General features: G+C 46.0%; 4 protein-coding genes across 8 annotated transcripts; 2 read left to right on the top strand and 2 right to left on the bottom strand.

The window, feature by feature from the left end:
- Positions 1-226: 226 nt before the first annotated feature.
- On the bottom strand, positions 227-8,921 carry mei-41 (meiotic 41). The gene is made up of 6 exons (XM_017179839.3): positions 8,822-8,921; positions 8,458-8,698; positions 6,229-8,398; positions 5,872-6,165; positions 990-5,789; positions 227-478 (listed from the first exon to the last, which is right to left on the bottom strand). The coding sequence occupies exons 1-6, from the start codon at positions 8,865-8,867 to the stop codon at positions 356-358; spliced, it is 7,674 nt and encodes a 2,557-aa protein (XP_017035328.2). The 5' UTR covers positions 8,868-8,921; the 3' UTR covers positions 227-355.
- TH1 (negative elongation factor complex member TH1) lies at positions 8,891-11,115 on the top strand. The gene is made up of 5 exons (XM_017179833.3): positions 8,891-9,061; positions 9,178-9,890; positions 9,949-10,395; positions 10,457-10,938; positions 10,999-11,115. Exons 1-5 carry the CDS (start codon positions 8,999-9,001, stop codon positions 11,028-11,030), a joined length of 1,737 nt encoding a protein of 578 aa, XP_017035322.1. The 5' UTR covers positions 8,891-8,998; the 3' UTR covers positions 11,031-11,115.
- A 231-nt stretch (positions 11,116-11,346) lies between these two features.
- Positions 11,347-14,796, bottom strand: LOC108083852 (trimeric intracellular cation channel type 1B.1). 4 transcript variants are annotated; one of them, XM_017179837.3, is made up of 4 exons: positions 14,636-14,796; positions 12,730-13,048; positions 12,391-12,663; positions 11,347-12,325 (listed from the first exon to the last, which is right to left on the bottom strand). In XM_017179837.3, exons 2-4 carry the CDS (start codon positions 13,005-13,007, stop codon positions 12,046-12,048), a joined length of 831 nt encoding a protein of 276 aa, XP_017035326.1. In that variant the 5' UTR covers positions 13,008-13,048; positions 14,636-14,796; the 3' UTR covers positions 11,347-12,045. The 4 variants fall into 4 exon arrangements, with proteins under 4 accessions (XP_017035326.1, XP_017035324.1, XP_017035327.1 ...); XM_017179835.3 differs by having other exon boundaries at positions 14,632-14,795; XM_017179838.3 differs by lacking the exon at positions 14,636-14,796 and adding an exon at positions 14,546-14,563.
- A 90-nt stretch (positions 14,797-14,886) lies between these two features.
- Positions 14,887-18,047, top strand: LOC108083851 (uncharacterized). 2 transcript variants are annotated; one of them, XM_017179834.3, is made up of 5 exons: positions 14,888-15,201; positions 16,543-16,730; positions 16,899-17,169; positions 17,239-17,448; positions 17,532-18,047. In XM_017179834.3, the coding sequence occupies exons 2-5, from the start codon at positions 16,543-16,545 to the stop codon at positions 17,853-17,855; spliced, it is 993 nt and encodes a 330-aa protein (XP_017035323.1). In that variant the 5' UTR covers positions 14,888-15,201; the 3' UTR covers positions 17,856-18,047. The 2 variants fall into 2 exon arrangements, with proteins under 2 accessions (XP_070144313.1, XP_017035323.1); XM_070288212.1 differs by lacking the exon at positions 16,543-16,730 and having other exon boundaries at positions 14,887-15,201.
- The last annotated feature ends 204 nt before the right edge of the window (positions 18,048-18,251 follow it).

Consider the following 18,251-nt stretch of genomic DNA (forward strand, 5'->3'; position numbering starts at 1 on the left):
TAAAGTATCCGACTGTTTAATAGCACAATTTGTAAATAAATAATATGATATGAGATTGTGATTTTTTAAATTCAAAATTTTCGGATTTTCTAATTTTGTCTATTTTTGAATTTTCAGATTTTATTTTCCGATTTGTAGTATCCCAGTAATTACAAATTTAAATAAAATATATATATATATTTCTTATTTTTTTTAATTTTTAAATTACAAATTTAAAGAACATATATATATATATATATTGCTAATTTTATTAAATATTTTTATATTTTTTTGACTTACACATATAAAAACAAAGGCATATTTATGTAAATTAATGAGTATTTAAAAACTCTCTTTTGATGGGGAATATTAAGGTCTAAAGGAACGCTCCCCAGCCAATGTACATGACAGCCAAGTTGTCCAATTTGGTGGCCTCGTTAATAAGGAAGTTCACCTGTCCCTCAGTGGACAAGGGAATGCTGTTGGCCCGACGCTTGACCTGGAAAAATAATTTTAAAAATATATTAAGAAAAAGTATAAATAAAATAATTACAAAAATATGAATAAAAAATTATAATAAATAAAATAAAATAATTATAAAGATTTAATAAAAATTATAAAAATAATTATAAATAAAATAAAACTGTTTAAAAAAATAATTTAAAATTATAATAAATAAAATAATTGAAAAAAAAATTAATTAAAATTATAATAATAAATTAAATAAAATGATTTACTTAAAATTATAATAATAATTATAAAAAACATAAAATTTTTTATAATAATAATTTAAATTATTGTAAATAAAATAATTTAAAAGAATTAATTAAAATTATAATAAAAATAATTAAATAAATAAAATAATTGAAAATAATAAATTAAAATTATAATAATAATAATAATAAATTAAATAAAATAATTGAAAAGAATTAATTAAAATTCAAATAATATTAAATAAAATAATTTAAAAAAATCAATTAAAATCATAACAAAAAGTAAAAATCACTCACATGCCCCTGCAGCCGATCCGCTATAAGCTGTACATCGTTGTGAATCTTGGCGGCGGCACTCCCATTCTTTATCTGGGCTCCCACATCGTAGACGAACGGCCGCAGCATCGACATCAGGGTCTTGGCCTCCTGCTTGAGCAGCCGCAGCGTGATCTCGCAGCACTTCCGGTAGCTGCCCTCCACGCCCAGCGGACCCATGGCCGCGATCATGTTCTGGGTCAGCCGAAAGGGCACCACCTCCGGATAGGCCAGCAGTTCACCCTGATTGAACAGGCAGTTGAAATCCACATGGACAGCGTCTCCATTTCGTTCATCAAACAAAATATTCTCGCCATGCCGATCGCCCAGGCCTAGGATATAACCCACCATGGACATGACAGCCACGGTGCGTATGTAGGTGTTCCTGGCCTCATACCAGCTGTGCAGGGTGGCGAAGCGTTGACGCAGCCACTCCTGGAACACCGGCGGATGGGCGGGCAGCAGCTGCTTGAGGAACACCTCACGCTTCCGCTCCAGCGGATCGTGCAGCGGCACGGCCAGCTGATGCAGCATCCGGCTGGACATCACCTGCCCCCGCTGAGCATACAGACTCATGCAGATGCTGCGGTACGACGAGAGATTGGGCAGCCACTCCACCAGGCCGCACTCCTCATTGAACGGCAGCACGGCATAGGTGCGTATATGAAGACGCCGGTGCCTGGCTGGCGCTGACTGATGCAAATACCGCTTCACCAGGCCATTGAACTCCATCAGACGGGCATCGCGACGCAGGTCATCCTTGGGCTTCACCAGTACATCATAATCCTGGCCATCGCTGCAGCGAATGGTTAGCTTCTTGGGCTTGGCCGCCGAGCGCAGAATCAACACCGATTCCTGGAAGCCACTGATGTAGATTTGCTGGTAGGGAAACCAGTTGCCAGTGGAGCTGGAGCTGGAGTTGTGCCCGGCCAGAGGTGACAGAGATGTGGCCTCGGAACTCAGCGGCAAAGTGGGCTGCATATACTTCTCAAAGGGCAACAGGATATTCGAGAAATCCGCCTGATTGCAGAGCTTGGTGAGGCGTCTATCCAGGTCGCTCAGCTTGTAGGTGCGATCCAGGGCCACCTCCTTGTTGGTCAGCTCCATCAGGCGCTCGGTGAGGGAGTTAAAGTCGCTGAGGAGCTTCTGAAAGGTAGCATTCTGGAGCCTCCGATCGGTGAGCACCAGCTTGCAACGCTTGATCCTGTTGGCGGTGGCCGACTTGAAGTGGGGCAGAAGCATCCACAAGGACTGCTGCGGATACTCCTCCACCAGACGCACAATCACATTGCGCAAAACAGCAAAGGCCTCGGCATGGGGATGACACAAGCGACTCAGCATCTGGGAGTAGACCGTGTAGAAGACAGAGGTGGGCAGGACAGTGCAGCAATTGCTCAGCAGATCGTTCATCTTGCGCACCTGCTGGACCTCATTGGGCGAATTTTCCGCCGTGTCCAGCCACAGGCTGATCACCCGCGGCATCGACTGGTAGACATGCTGGCTGCCATACCTCAGGGAGCGGGCGTAGTTGAAGAGGATTTGGATGAGCATGTCATCGGATTCGTGGGATGTGGAGGACACCTTGCCCAGCTTGGCCTCGCGCATCTTTTCCAGAAACTGCGCCAGCTGCACATGACAGCTCTCGGACTGCTTGTGCACGGCAATGGCATCCTCAAACTGGCGGAGCACCACGTCGGCGCACAGGTGCATGGATTCAGCATTGTAGACAGCCTGCAGGTACTTGCCCTGGAAGTACAAGTGTCGCTGATCCTCCGGCATGGCCTTGACATTACCCTGGCAGGCCAGACGCATGCTGGTTAGCTGCTCCTCCAGGTAGTTGATGGCCATCACCTGGTCCCCCTTCTGCCAGAGGAGTTTGGCTCTCTCAATAAACAAACCCGGAGGCTTGTAGTCCCCCGCCTTGAGTATATACAGCTGGGCACGCTGCAGCTGGCCAGCATTCCTATTGATCTGGGCACTGTTCAGCCAAAGCCTGGCCAGCTCCGTCTGGAGATGGGGCAGTAGATGCTCCCGGCTGGAGAGTCTTTGCTGGAGCTCAGCCAGTAGATTCCGGCGGAAGCTGTAGATGGGCTCTTGGACGCGAACCTGCGGCTGGATGATCTGCAAGCGGTACTGCCAGTCCTCAAAGTACCTGAGCATGATCCTCTCCTGGTCTTCCGTAGCCGTATCACCTTGTTCCAGCTGCTCCACCAGCTGCTGGCTGCACTGCAGCTCATGGACCAAGTGCAGCTTCAACACGGAATCATAGGCATTGGCATAGGAATGCTGCTGGACAGCCGAGCAGCTGCGCAGCTGCTCCAGCACCGAACCTCGCATCCCATCCAGCAAGCCTTCGAATTGCGAGGGAGTGGTAAGGGGTCTCCTCAAGGCCAGGCAACCCTGAGAGCACTGGGCAGGCCAATTGGACTTGAGCTCTTCTAGAGGCAGCTGCTCCAGCTCATCGTAGCTGCCCAGGCGCCACAGCAGCTCCGACTTGCACTCGGCAAAGCACTGCTCCGAGTACTGATCCTCTGGTAAACGCTGCCATAGTCCTTCAGCTATAAGCTGGGCTGTCCTTGGAGTATCCCTCAAATACGCATCAATCATGGCCTGGATATGCTCCGGCTGCAGCTGGTCCCCGCTGGAGAGCAGCTGCTCATAGCAGGTGATCATGTCCTGCTGCCGCTCCACCAAACGATTCACCACAATATCCTGGGCCACGCTTACACTGTCGTAGCTGCGAGCCTGCACTGCACCCTCCACCGAATCCGAGTCCATCAAGGAGCCATAGACTTCCACGAGGAAGGTAAACTGTTCCAACAGGCGCCTGGGCTTGTCCTCCTCCTCCTCCTCCAGATAGCTTTCCAGGTAGCTCAAGGCGCGGGCATACTCGCCGCAATTGTAGCTGGCCCGCGAGACCAATAGCTTGGGAATCTCGGCCAGAAACTCGTGAATCTTTCGGTAGTTTTTATCTATAGTTTGTGGTGGCTTGCCATTGGTACTCCTGCCATGCATGCGCTGCCATTCCCTCAGCCAGCGCTGCAAAAAGTCCAAGAGTTCGGCGCACAGCTTGCCGGCCAGTCGGGGCACATGACTGGCTTCGGCGGCACTCCTCTCCTGGAAGGATCCACCTTCCCCCGTGGGTTTGGTTAACTGCTGCTTGGTTCCCGCTCCATATTTCCTAGACTCGAACTGCTTGAAGGCATTCTCCTTGATCTCGCCCAGCTCCTGCTGGTTACTGGAACTCCTCTTCTCGTTGGCCCTCAAAACGGTCATGAACTCCTCGAGTATCAGCCTCCGCTGCTCTTCGCTGCACTCCAGCAGGGCATGCAGCAGGATGTAGGGATAAAAGGTGCTCAGCATGTTGCCATCCCGCTTGATGCAGGGCTTGTAGGAGTTCAGGAGATGCCGCGTATCCGACGAGGTTTGTATGTAATCAATGAGTCGGGCTGCCCAGAGGAAGGCCCACTCCTCGTAGTAGTAGTAACTGCCAAAGAGCGGCTGCTGTTGCTGCTGCAGGAGGGAGCTGGGCCGCTGGCAACTGGTGTAGCAGGAGTGGAGCAGGGGCTCCATTACCTGGCGCATTCTTTCCGGCAGCGATTGCCACAACTGCACCTTCTTGTGCTCCTTCGGAGAGATTCCACAAACAGCCAGGGTCTCCTGTATGGCCAAGGAGAAGCTATCCACATGCTTGGTCTTCTGCTGGAACTGATAGCCACGACACAAGGCGGTCAGGGCCAGCACAGCAAAGTCATCGGAGAGAACACTGAGGGGCATGGGCTTGGAGCTGGCAAAGTTATAGTTGGAGGGCAAATAGCTGGCATCGATGGCACCCAGTTCGCCCAGGCACTTGGCCGAGGCCATCTGGAGTTGCCGATCATCGTGCTGGCAGCCAGTCATCAAAACGTTTACAATCTGCTCCAGCATGGGCTCCAGCGGCTGCTCATTGAGGATCATGCGGTTCAGCTGGTTACGTCGGCGGCCAAAAAGCTCGCCGAGATGCTGCAAGGCATAGATACGCACCTGGAGGCACTCGTCCACAATGTGCTTGTGGAGAAAGCGCAGCTGATCGCGGAGTTGGGCAGGTGATTCATCCTGTTCCGGTGCTAATCCTGTTCCTCCTGTTCCTCCTGCTCCTCCTCCTCCTTCCCCACTCAACACCAAATGCGCCGTGTGCCTGCGTATGCTTCTCCTTATGGCCGGCGACACCTCCTCCATCCTCTCCAGAAAGTACAAATCCGTTATGTAGTTGCCCAGCATGGAGGCATTCCGCAAGATCACAAACTCGTACAAATCATTCACCTGCGAAACACTCTCGCTGTCTGCCAGCAGCGGCTGCAATGTGGCCACAATCCTGCCCAGCGATGGCCCCAGCTCCTGGACATTCACCACATGCAAAAAGATGTGCCAAATCTTCAGGCAAATCCTCTGCAAACGCGGCTCGTTTAGGGTGTGTACGAAACTAAGCATGGCTATGATCTTGAAACGAAACTGGGTCACATGCTGGGCACCCACGAAGCGCATGATCTGACCCAGGCTGTACAGGGTCTCCTCCTTGAGGGGCTTCTCAAAGGTCGGTTCACTGAGGCAGCTCTCGAAATAGGTGATGACGCCTAGGAAACGCTCGGCAATGAAGGTGGCAAACTCGGCATTGGCCGCCTGACTGGACAGCTCCGAGGGGACACTTCCTCCTCCGCCAGTGAACTGCAGCAGGCTCTGGAAGGAGCGCATGACAAAGGTGGGATTGCGATTAAAGTAGATGAGCAGTTCGGCCACAGTTTGCTGGAAAAGAGAAGGAATTTGTGAAGAAACCATTGATAATCATTAACAAGTAACAAGTAGCATTGACAAGTAACCCACTCACCTTCACATCAGCATTCATGAGCTGCTGCAGGCTGGACTGCGTGCAGCTGACCACCAGCTCAATGCAGCTATTGGCCAGCTCCGGCTCCTCGGTGAGGTAGACATGGGTGTAGATGCGCAGAAAGGAGGTGGAGAACAATGTGGCAATGGGCTTGCGCAGCTGCTTGGCTATCAAAACCAAAACACCCTTGCAGCGCGGCTCCAGGATGCAGTGCGGCAAGACCATGGCAGTGAGGAAACGATGATACTTGCAGGTAAACTCCTGGACGCACGAAAAGCCCAGCATTTTGGTGAGCTAAAAAGAGAGCACAAAAAATTACAAACAAAACCGGGAGAGAAGGAGACTCCTGCTACCCACCGCTCTAAGCGATCTGGTGAAGCGCACCCCCTCTGTGAGATACGCAGCCAGGGCCAGGCGTATGGTCAGATCCAAAGCATCTCGGCGATACCAGTTCCACAGATTGATGGTCTGCACGCCATGGCTGGCACACAACTCACTGGCGGCCAGCACAGCCTCTTGGGCCACCAGCGAGTGGGTGTTGACCAGAAAGAAAAAGGTCATCTTGAACCAATGGAACAGCCAGATTTCCTCTATGTGGGGATCTGCAGCAGAGGCTATGATGATGCGTAGAATATTTCGCTGCCAGGTGATGCTCTGCTCCGGCAAAGGCCTCGCCAGCATGGCCTTAATGGTCTCCAAGACAAAGCTGGCAAATTGTGGCATCAACTCGGGCATGGCGGGCACCAGGAGACGGAAGGTATTGGCCTGGACAACCTCCAAAGCCTTGACCTCCTCCTTAAGCAGCCGCATAACCAGACTTGGCTCCAGGCTCAGCCTATCCAGGTGGCGGGTAATGAAGCAGAAATCCGGCTGGAACAGCAAATCCCTGGCTATGGTCTCCAGTGTCACAGATGAGAACTCCAACTTGGCGGGTTGCTGCTTGCATTTGCCCAGGTAAATCCCCGGAGGAAGGCCTTCCGGCAAGGCTCTGCACTTGGAGCAATACAACTCAATGTGATCTTTGACTTTGAAGGCAAAGTGGGAGGAGCAGCAAACTAAAAGGCGTAGGACTTGGTTCCGCTCCTTGTGACCTTTTATACCCGGCAAAACCTTGACCAGTTGCTCCTGCTTGATGTAGCCCGCTATGTACAGCTGGGGCAGGTGGTCAAAGAAGGCTTCTTGCTCCAAGAGACTCGTGTAATGCTGGGCATAGAAGGATTGCAACTGGGTGTGGGCACTCGAGGGAGTGGCCTCCAGGCGTATGGCACACAGTTGATCCAGCTCCAAGCGACCCAAGGGCAAGGCCACGCGACTTTGGAGGAGGCTCAGCATTTGATGTTGCGTGGGCGACTTCAAGGCCTGACGAATGCTCGAGATTTGCATCAAAAGCGAGAAGATTTCCATTTCGGTGGGAGATAATTTGGCCTGCTGCTCTAGCAACTTCATGGCCAGGCTGTTCCAGTTGATGTCCTTCACCTGGGGCAGGTCACACTGCAGCGGCAACTTGGCCAACACAGCTGGAGTTAGTCGGGTAGCTTCTTCTTCCGCTAGCTTCCTTTGGCTTTGGTTTAAGATGAGCTGCTCCAGCTGCTTCAGAGCCCGCAAAATGGCCACCATTAAATGTAGCTCTTTGGGCTTCTCAGGATTTGAGGATAAAAGACCCTCCTGGATCAGGATCTGCACTGTTCCTGCCCTTATGCCCTGATGCTTGAGGCAGAGCAAGGCCATTAGTGGCAGTAAATGTTCAGGATGCAAGCGCCAATGACTCATCACCAGCTGATGCAGGTGCTCCAGTTGCTCTAGCGAGGCTGTCCCTAGGTTTAGCTGGCCTTGCATATAGTTACTGGCTGCCTCCAGCAGCTCCTCCACTTCCAGGTTAGCCGGCAAGCTGAGTAGCTCATTCAAGAGGAGATAACCCAGTTGCAGGGCTTCCTGATCTCTTAGATGTTCCCTTAAAACACCCAGCAGTTGCCTCGTTATAACCTTCAGCTGCTTGAGCTCCTCCCGCGTCATACAGCCCACCTCCAGCCACTTGGCCACCAAGGGCCACATTATAGTCAAAGCTTCAAGTGTAAGCTGGGCATAATGGCAGACATCCGGATCTGTTGGCGACTGGGATTGCAGCACTCTGTGACAGTAGTTCAAGCTCACCAGCTTGGCCTCCATGTCGCACTCCTTGAGGATGTGCAGGGCCTGTCGCAGGCTGCCCGAGAAGATGCCTGAGTGCGTCGAATGGCCAATGAGTTGGGCATGCTGGAGCACCAGCAGCAGACTCTTGGCATACGAATCGGCCCTCGCCAGCGGCAAATGGACATCTTCGAAGGCGCAGAGTGGATCAAATTCCTGGAGGCAGGCCACATCGCATTTGAAAATGGCCAGGCACAGGCTGTGTTTTTTATCCACGCGACTTAGTTGTAGGTGCAGCTTATCCAGAGCCTCGATGTAGGCCAGGACCAGGCGCTGGAATAGCTTGGGATGATTGGAGCAGCAGGAGCTAAGGATTTTCCTTTGCAGATTGATGCACTGACTGGAGGCCAAAAAAATAAGAACATTATTAAAAGTTGAGGGAGGATCTTGCTGGCTCACCTTCCATCCGCAGCCTCGCTGAGGCACCTGGCCAGCTTGTTGAGCAGCCACAGGAGGAAGGTGTCCTGGAATTTGTTGTTCAGCTCTCGGACCAGCGAGCAACTGATGAGGCTCGGCTCCTGGCACAGTATATCCTCGATCACCGTGTACACCTGGGCCAAATTGGCACCGTTGCGATTGACATGGTTGTACAGCAGCTTCCACATGTCCTTCCGTTGGTTCGACATGGCGGAAGATTCTGCTTTTTAATTCAAACAAATCAAATTAAAAGCAAAATAAATCAAAACAACAAAAAGCGCGAGGAAGACCGGCAACAGTGTGACCGCTTGGCAGTTAAAAATACCAAACAACAAAATATACTTACTCGTTGGCTTATCGATAAATCGATTTTGATGGTGTAAACATGGCATAATTCTAGAATCTACATTATTTTGCCTTTATCAGTTTAAGGTCACATCTAATTTTGGAAACAACAAAAAAGCAGGAAAAAAACAAAAAATATTAAAAATTATTAGTTTGTTAATGTAAATCAGTTTTTGAAATGGAAGTGGAATACGACGACTCCGCCTGGCAGAGCCGCGCCAAGGCGCAGTCCAACACGGAGGTGAGGAGTGTGGGCCAAGCCTACTCTGTTTTGTATTCGTGTTTTTGTTTATTTAAGCCTGCACTTAAAAAAACATATTTAAACTTAAATAATGTTTGTTTTTATAATAATAAAAGGAAATGCACGAGGACAACCCACAGAAGACGATCCAGGAGTGCTTGGAGAAGTTCCTGACCCCCGACTACATCATGGAGCCGGGCATTTTTACACAGCTCAAGCGCTACTTCCAGTCGGGCGGTTCACCCGAGGAGGTGATATCCATGCTCTCGGAGAACTACAAGGCGGTGGCCCAGATGGCCAACCTGCTGGCCGAGTGGCTCATTCTGGCCGGCGTCAAGGTGACCGAGGTGCAGGCCATGGTGGAGAATCATTTAAAGGAGATGATACTCAAGTCATTTGATCCCAAGAAGGCCGACACCATATTCACCGAGGAGGGCGAGACGCCCGACTGGCTCACCGAAATGATTGACCATTACACGTGGCGTTCACTGATCTACCGGCTGGCCGAGGAATATCCCGACTGCCTGATGCTCAACTTTACCATCAAGCTGATCTCGGATGCGGGCTTCCAGAGCGAGATCACCTCCATTTCGACGGCGGCCCAGCAGATAGAGGTTTTCTCGCGCGTCCTCAAGACCTCCATTGTGAAGTTTCTCAACAATCCGGACGATGTGCATGGGGCCATCCAGGAATGCGCCCGCATGGTGTGTCATGGCCAGCACACGTATGTCTACTCTCAGGTTTTGATCCAGGTGCTCAGCCAGGAGCAAAAGGGTGGCTTCAACATGAAGCGTCTCTCCCAGGAGATTATCAAATATGCCTTACAAAAGTGGGTATTATGGATTACCTTTTTTCAAGCAAGCTCATCTTTATCTCTCTTCTCGCAGCAACCAGAATGTCACACCCATAACGATGGCCTTGAATGGCTCGGCAGTCTATCCGCAGGCCTGCCAGGCTCTAACTTCCATGCTCACACGCAACACACTCAATCCCGCCGACATTACCGTGCTGTTTCGCAATTACTCCGGCTCCGATCCGCCGCCCATCGATTTGATACGGAATCCACAGTTCCTGGAGCTTCTAGTGGACGCTTTATTCCGTTCCGGCGTCAAGATCAATCCCGAGCATAAGCCAAAGTACATGTTTTTGCTCGCCTACGCATCGGCTGTGATTGATCAGCCGGCCAAGAAGCGGCCCATGACGGAGCGAACCCTCAACAAGGAGGAGCTGAAGAGCACAATTCAGGCCATCGAGAAGGCGCATGCCATCTGTAACGTTGACCAGGGCTCCACGGAGCTGATAGCAGAGCTGCAGACGCTCTACAACTGCATCAAGTGAGTTTCAAGAGGAGAGATAAACCTCAAACACAAATACATTTCTATGCTTTTACCCTAGATATCCCGTGGTGGGCGTTGGCGTCATTCGATGGATCGAAAATGTGGTCATGGAACCGTCCTATTTCAAGCTCTCCACCGACAGCTGTCCCACCCATCTGGCCGTTCTGGATGAGGTGGCCGCCGTGCATCCCACTCTGCAGCAGCAGATCCTATTCCTGCTCATCCGCCTGTTCGAATCCAAGCAGGATGAGCTGGAAATTCTTGTCCAGCTGGAGATGAAAAAGATGATATTGGACCGAATGGTTAATTTGCTAACCCGCGGCTGTGTTGTTCCCGTCCTGCGGTACATCAAGCAGTGTTGTGCCATCGAGGACACCGACATCTCCCTCATCCGGTACTTTGTCACTGAGGTCCTGGAGACCATTACCCATCCCTATTCGCCGGAATTCGTGCAGCTCTTCCTGCCGATGGTGGAGAATGAGGAGATCACGGGCACGATGCGGGGCGAGGGTGACAACGATCCCGTGGGCGAGTTTATAGGTGAGTTTTTGTGCAGATTTTGGTTGATGGAAACTTTGTTTTTACTAATTCTTGTTTCAGTTCACTGTAAGGCGCACTACACCACCGTGTAGACAGTGGATAGTCTGCATCTTTATAATTTAATTGTAAGCTCTAAAGTTTGTAATATTGATTAAAACTAAAGTCCATTTACAACTCCGTGGCTGGGTCTTTTTTTCGGGAAAGAATCTAAGGAAAGTAGGGATTACAATCTATAACAAATCATTCACTTTGGACTCTCTTTTAAGTTCAGCAAATGGTTGTTTAAATCTGAAAATTTTGTATAATAAACGAATTTGAAACTCTTTACTTGGTTTATTGTTTTAGTTACTTTACTTACTTTACTTTTTTTAAACCAATTTAAAACTAAAATGAGTAAACACAGTCCAATCTTCGTATAGTTTACATAATTTTATTGCAACTTCTGCTTTTCTCTTGCAAAAAAGCTCCTTAATTCAGCTTGAATGCGTGTTCACAAGTCTACATTTTGGCCAATTTGTTCTATTATCGAGTTTTTAGATAAAAACTCTTAAAATTTATTTTAAAAAATATTACAAATAAATGAAATAAAAAGGAAGAAACCTCCTCGCGCGTGATCTGCACACCCTCCCATATATATATTTACACATTTCGTTCGTTTTCCTGTCGGATTTTAGTTATGATCTCGTATTTATACTACCAATTTAAAACAAAAAACACTTGTCGTGAAATCAGAGTCGAGCAGCAGCAGCTAAAGGGCACACCCACCCACAAGAGCTGCCTCTCAAGACCAATTTCCACACAGAGTTTACATAAAAAATAAAAAATGTCTTTGGCACGGGAAGATCTTTCGGTTGACGTTTGTTTTCTCAATGCGTTGGCTTTCAGTTTAGTTTAGGAAGCGCTTGAAACCGCTTGCAAAGGGGGAAGAGCCAAGGCAAGGAGCACGCCTATGATGGCTAATCTATGCTATACATATATAGTATATAGTATAGTATATATATATGAATATATGTGTGTGCGTTATGCTTTGGTTGGCAGCATTAAGTACTTTTTTGGCTAACTACAAATAGTTGTTTGTTTTTGCATTTGTTTTGTTTGCTTTGCTTGTTAGTTATTCTTCTTCACATCCTTGCTATCCCCATCCTTGGCCTGTCCACGGCCCAGAATCTTAGCCAGGCTATCCCAGATGCCGCCAAAGAAAATGGCACAGCATAGATTCTCTAGCGGCAGGAAGGGATCATGGATGCCCAGCAGAATCGATGACAGCTTAAAGTAGACCAGGAATATGACGATGCCAAAGTAAACCAATGCATGCGGTGCTGAGATCCAGTCGGTCTTCTTGTCCAGCACAAAGATAATAGATGCCAGCAACGATGCCTTGGTGTAACTACAAAAGGATAATGGTGATACATGATCTAAAATCAAGATCGTCATATCAAGGAATATACTTACAAGCTTGGCTGCATAAACTCCATGGCCGTAGGGGTCCAGGCTCCTCGAATTAGACGCTCGATTAGCTTGGTGAAGCCCGCTCCGTTGCCCTTGAGGGTGCCTATGATGATCATGATTATCCAGGCATTGGGATACAGCTTGGCCGCATGTCCCACACCGTCGTAGACCTTTTTTGCCCTATATATCTCCTTCATGGCACTCGCTACGATCTTGACGGGCAGGAACTTGGCCACCTTGTAACCAATATCGAACGGCGTGTAGAACACCACGTACCTGGAGAAGGAGTATATCAATTACTTGGGGGAAATCGGAGGGGCTCAACGCTTCTGGCTAACTTACCACACGGCAGTGCCAACAAGTAGCTGGCCGGTGTTCTTTAGCGGAGCCAATATCGGCTCGCCCAGCAAGCCGTTGGCCACCATGCCGCCGGCAAAGATCACCAGCATGGTGGAGAGCCAGCAGGCAAGCGGATGTTTCCGCGAAAATGCCTGCGCATTGGCACCCAAATCCTCGCGCACGGCCAATGCGGCTAGCAGACTGTGCGCAATGTCAAAGAATGGAAACATTTTCAGCTTAATGACCTGGTTGGCCACGTCCAAAAATGCTTCCGGGTCCATGATCACAGCCTTTCTTGTGTCCTGCCTTCACGGGTGATAATCTAAAAAAGGTAAAAATTTAATTTATAATATAATTATAGTAATATTTTTTAAATAAAGACAAGTTTTTGTAGTTTTTAAGGTTCTACCAAAGACATTAGAGTCAAGTTAACTCTATTGTCTTTGGTTCTACTTATAATTGGCTTTAAAGTTTTGACATTCTCCTCTGTAGAATCACAGAGCGATTTGATCTAGACTTGGTTTACATTTTTTATGTGTTTTTCTTATTAGTTTCTTCATTATTTAATACATATCAATCAATATTACCATACTCTAGTTTAAAAGTAACAAAATAAATATTTTAAGCAGCTTTAGACAATTTCCCACAAAAGAATTCGGGCTATTTCCAAAAATATTGAGCTGAAGAATTAACAAAATGTCCCCATTTGTGTACGATTTGATGTACACATGTATGTATGTACATATATATGTACATATGTTACATAATAACGCTGCTGCGCATTTTGTAAATATTATAATGCTAGTAATTTTGTACTCTTGAAATATTAAGTGGTACCTCGTACCGTACACCTTAATTTTTGGGACTGTAACGAATACAGGCCTCTTCTCTTATGTATGTATGTACATCCCCCGCTTACATCAAATGCAGATACTAACGGTTCGCAGTCTGATTTTCAAATTCAATTGAGGCTTCTGGTTGATTGAACTGCAGTCGGACGGGCGCCGTGCATTGAATGGATGGGAGGAAAGTTGTCGAATTGTGTTTTTCGTGTCGACGAAGAAACATAGAAAATAAAAAAAAATTCGAATAAAATTTGTCGCTGTTTTTGCCGCAGCTCCAAAAATAAATTTTCGCTAATGAATCGGTGAGGGCTGTTAAAAGAAGCGCGCCGGGTCGGGCTAAACACATGTACGAATGGATGGTTCACATCAACAGTGGTGGTCAATATCCTAGCGCCCAACGATCGTCCTGCAGTTCTATATATTATTATGAATATTTAAGTTTGTAAAATAATAGATACATTTTTTAAATTTAAAATTATTTTGTTATTTATAAAGCAAATAAATCGATACAAATTGCTCGAAGTTGCGAAAAACTACATTTTTTTCTTTAAAATTTATATTTATAGTTTTATTTAATTAATTTTTTTTGTTACACGTCAAAGGGGTTCTAGTATATCTCTTAAAGGCTTGTAAAATCTCGACTTTTGTAGTACAAATATTTGGGTTATATACTTTTAAAACTTAGTGATGTGCAAATACTGATTTAAAAGTACACACAAAAAAATAAAAAACAAAAACATTTGATCTGCAGCTCTAATATCTTGGTCACAGCTGTGCCTTCTGCTTGCATATGTACACACACATATACATGCGCCTTATGGCTATTTTCGAGTGGCGTAAATTTGGAGAGATGTATCTGTACATCCATATGTACATAGGGATGTACGGATGATAACATTAATCTACCACTATGTATCTCAACAGTTAACTTTTACTGTTAACATCCAGGCACCTGCAAACTCTCAATCACTCACACACACACACACACGCAAGCTAACGAGCGCGGTCGGTCCCCAACGTATGCGGATAAATGAATAAAAATAACCAGGCAGTGAATTACCTACGTCTAACACGCGAGCAACGGATAACGGATAGCAGAGTGCAGCACGAGCACGAGGAGACTGGGCCTGGCCAGGTCCGTAATCCGTATATTACACGCTCGCTGCTCCGAGAACATGTTATATATTTAGAATTTCCCAATTTTTCGGAGATTCTCTCGCTCTGCACCATGCGGCGTTGCCACCTCTGCGAGTGCGGCTTAAGTGTAACCAGCTGCTGTGTAGATACAAATGTGGTATTTTTCTGAACAACTTTCGGCATTATAAGCGAAAAGCCTAGCGAGCATACTGCAGCACTAGTGTGTTGGTTTATTTTGTCAATTTGCAAAGTTCTCGGAGAAAATCAAAACAAATCAGCGACGCGTCGAAAATTGCCACCTTTTGGCACCGAATCTCAGCCGTATCTCGAATTTACACAAATAAAAAAACCCACTCTTAAATACAGCGGCGGCTTACACGTACATATGTACATATGTACTTACTTGGCGTACGCACATGCCTTATTTGCACAAAAACCAAGTGAATGTTTAACTTCCATAAGTGATATTGAGGTCGAGATCTGAGGATAAAAGGTGAGCGATTTATCTCTTTTGTTGTGCATTGTGCGTGCTTTAATCAATGGCTTAAGTTTTGATTTAACCACTTTTAACACACGAAAGCCAGTTGTGCTTTCATCTACCACCTACTCCAGCCAATTTCCCTATGTATATGTATGTATGGATGATGTACATATGTACATACACTGTCTGTTACGTTTGTTTGTCACGGCCAACTTGTATGTACATACATATAAAGTAGTGTCTGGAGTAAATAAATAAATGCCTTATACCCTTCCTTGGGGTATACCGCAAAGCAGCGAAGACGGCACATACCGAACTTACCCGTCTTAGTCTTATGTGTTTGTCTCTTGTTTTTAAAGCTTTGTGACCCAAACTCTACACAGAGCCAGCTTTCTGGTGCTTGTGGCTTACATCTTGTATCTGTCGCTCGTATATGTATGTGTATGTGTGTACATAACTGTTGTTTTAAGATGGGAGCAAAGAATACGGATTATTAGGGTGGTCCTTTTTGCCAAGAAACTTCAGGTAGTAGAACCCCCCAAAGATGGCCCAAATATGGCTTTCTACCTTCTCAAATAAATTCAATTTAAACTTATACTTTTTAAATATTTCTATAAACAATAAGAATTAGTTCCCTAGTTAGGGCATTCTAAGCTTCGGTCTTTTTTTTATTTGTTTTTGTTTATTAAAAAGTCACTCGTATCAAAGTTTTTTGGCGATTTTCGGTCGTTGATGTGATGTGTGAATCTTGACTAGGTATTGGTAAAGCCCATTTAAATATTTTAAAGGTCGTCATCGCCGCAACGCGTTCATTCATTCCGTAATCTCCACTGTCAACGAGTTTCTTTTGCGGTAATGCAGAGAGCTATGCTTTGAGTAACAAATAATTATAATATATTTTAAAGGCTTTATTTAAATCGAAATATATGGTGATTTACGTATAAAAACCCCTTTTTTATATTTCGTAATATTTAAAAATTTCAAAATTGTTGATATTTTCATAATTAAACATCGGTGTAGCGGTAATTTTGAGTTTCCAACACTTGTTTAAAAATTGTGAGTAATTTATAATTTATATGTTGGGGTAACTAAAGGGCTTCCAAGATAAAAGTAATTCCAAGAAAGTGACGAATTCTAAGAATTATTATTTTTATCTTTAAGAATAATAAAGAATATTAATGTATTTATATACAATAGTTGCATCTTTGAATTTCCCAGATTGCAGGCACCAATTTTACACATTTTTTGAGGTTCACACAGTAGAAGACACAAATACAAGTCCCACATTCCGTGCATGTTTTTATTTTTTGTGCCATTTCAATGTTAAACTCTACACAAGTCGACGATTTTCAGATGGCTTCCAACTCGACGAAGAAAAGCAAATCCTCTGGTATGCGCATATTGTGGATACCGGGCCGAAAGTCTCATTCCAAAGGCCGCTTTAGTACTACCAACAAGCACATCTCTTACTCGGGGCCGCAAAAGAAAAGCGAGGTGTGGTCCCTGGGCGGCAGCAAGGCACAGTCCGAGCTGATTGACTTGTAAGTAAGATGGTTGAGACGGAGAAATAGGGGCCAAACAAAGCAATTATTATGACTAAAATCGAAAGTGTTAACCACAGCTGTGTCCTAATACCGTTTTACTTATCTCAACCTTTGTTTATTTGTAATATAAAATGATGATAACACACAACTGCTTCCACATTTCAGACCCTCACCCGATTTGGCTGCACCCTCTTCCCTGAGCCTGGTGGCCACCTGCTCACTGGCCGCTCAAAGCGGCAAAAGCGAATGCACTTCGTCCACTGATGGTTCATCGGCCATCGTATCGGAGACTGCCACTTTGCCGGCCACCCCCGTAACCACACACTTGCCCAATCTGAGACCCACATCCTCTCTATCGGAGATTGCACCCTCGACACCATCCACCAGAGCCATGACTTCGCCGAATGTCATTACCACCGCCGAGATACAGGACTTTGTAAGAGCAGCGCACACACGGAGTAACCACTACATGGGTAACTAACTTTGAGGAGTCTCCTGTTTGCAGCACAACTTCATGGGCCCCGAAGACTTGCCCAAGGTGCCACCAGCCGCTGCAACTGGTGAAACGGAGGTGGTGCTAAATAGCTCGGCGGGAACCACAGCCTCGATAGCAACGACCTCCTCGCCGCTGGCACAACAAGGAGCGCAGGACGCGGCCCATTCTCAACAGACGACGCCGCAGAAGATTAAATATAAGAACCATAATAATAATCAGGTAAGCACTAGTTGATGATCATTCATTTGGGGTTTGTATTAATAATTTTGTAAATATTTTGATCGGAAATTCTTTGGAAACAGGAGGATATCAACTCCATAGAAAGCATTTCCAGTTTCCCCCGCTTCCAGGGAAACGCCACCGACTTTGACTGGATCGACGAGATGGTGCAGCAGCGCAACTGCAACGAGATGATGCACAAAAACAAGCGAAAGAAGGCTCCGAAGAAGGGCATACTCGATGGCAGCCTGCAGTCTGAGGCCGATCAGCTTGACGGCCAACTGTATAGCTACAATAGCAATGACAAGGCCAAACTCAATTCGTCCAAGGGCAGCGATGGCGACGACGAAAAGGTTGTCAAATGTCTGTATTACTCGCTCATGTGCTGCGATTGTACGATTTCGTAAAGAGTAGCGAGTGCGATTACAGCGAGATCCATGTAAAATACCTCTCAACTACCTATGTAAAAAGACAAAATACATATATACATATATATATATACTTGATTTTTGATACCTAGCTTACACACATATAATCTCTGCAACACAAGACACGGAAAAAGAATGAAAATAAAGTATTAACGAATTTATAATGATTTACATGGAACATATATCTGCGTATCTATGAGCATTTGAATAAATGTAATCCAAATTCCAACTACAATATTTTGTAGTTTTGTCTTTTGGCCTCAAAAAATAGTAAATAAAACGAAAATGTATTAAGAATGTACATATTTCATACGATATTTTGTAAATAAAATACTTTCTAAAAAACAATGCAAAATAATGTGTAAAATATAATAA

The sequence above is a fragment of the Drosophila kikkawai genome, chromosome X, assembly GCF_030179895.1.
Source record: "Drosophila kikkawai strain 14028-0561.14 chromosome X, DkikHiC1v2, whole genome shotgun sequence".
NCBI classification, from domain to species: Eukaryota; Metazoa; Arthropoda; class Insecta; order Diptera; family Drosophilidae; genus Drosophila; species Drosophila kikkawai.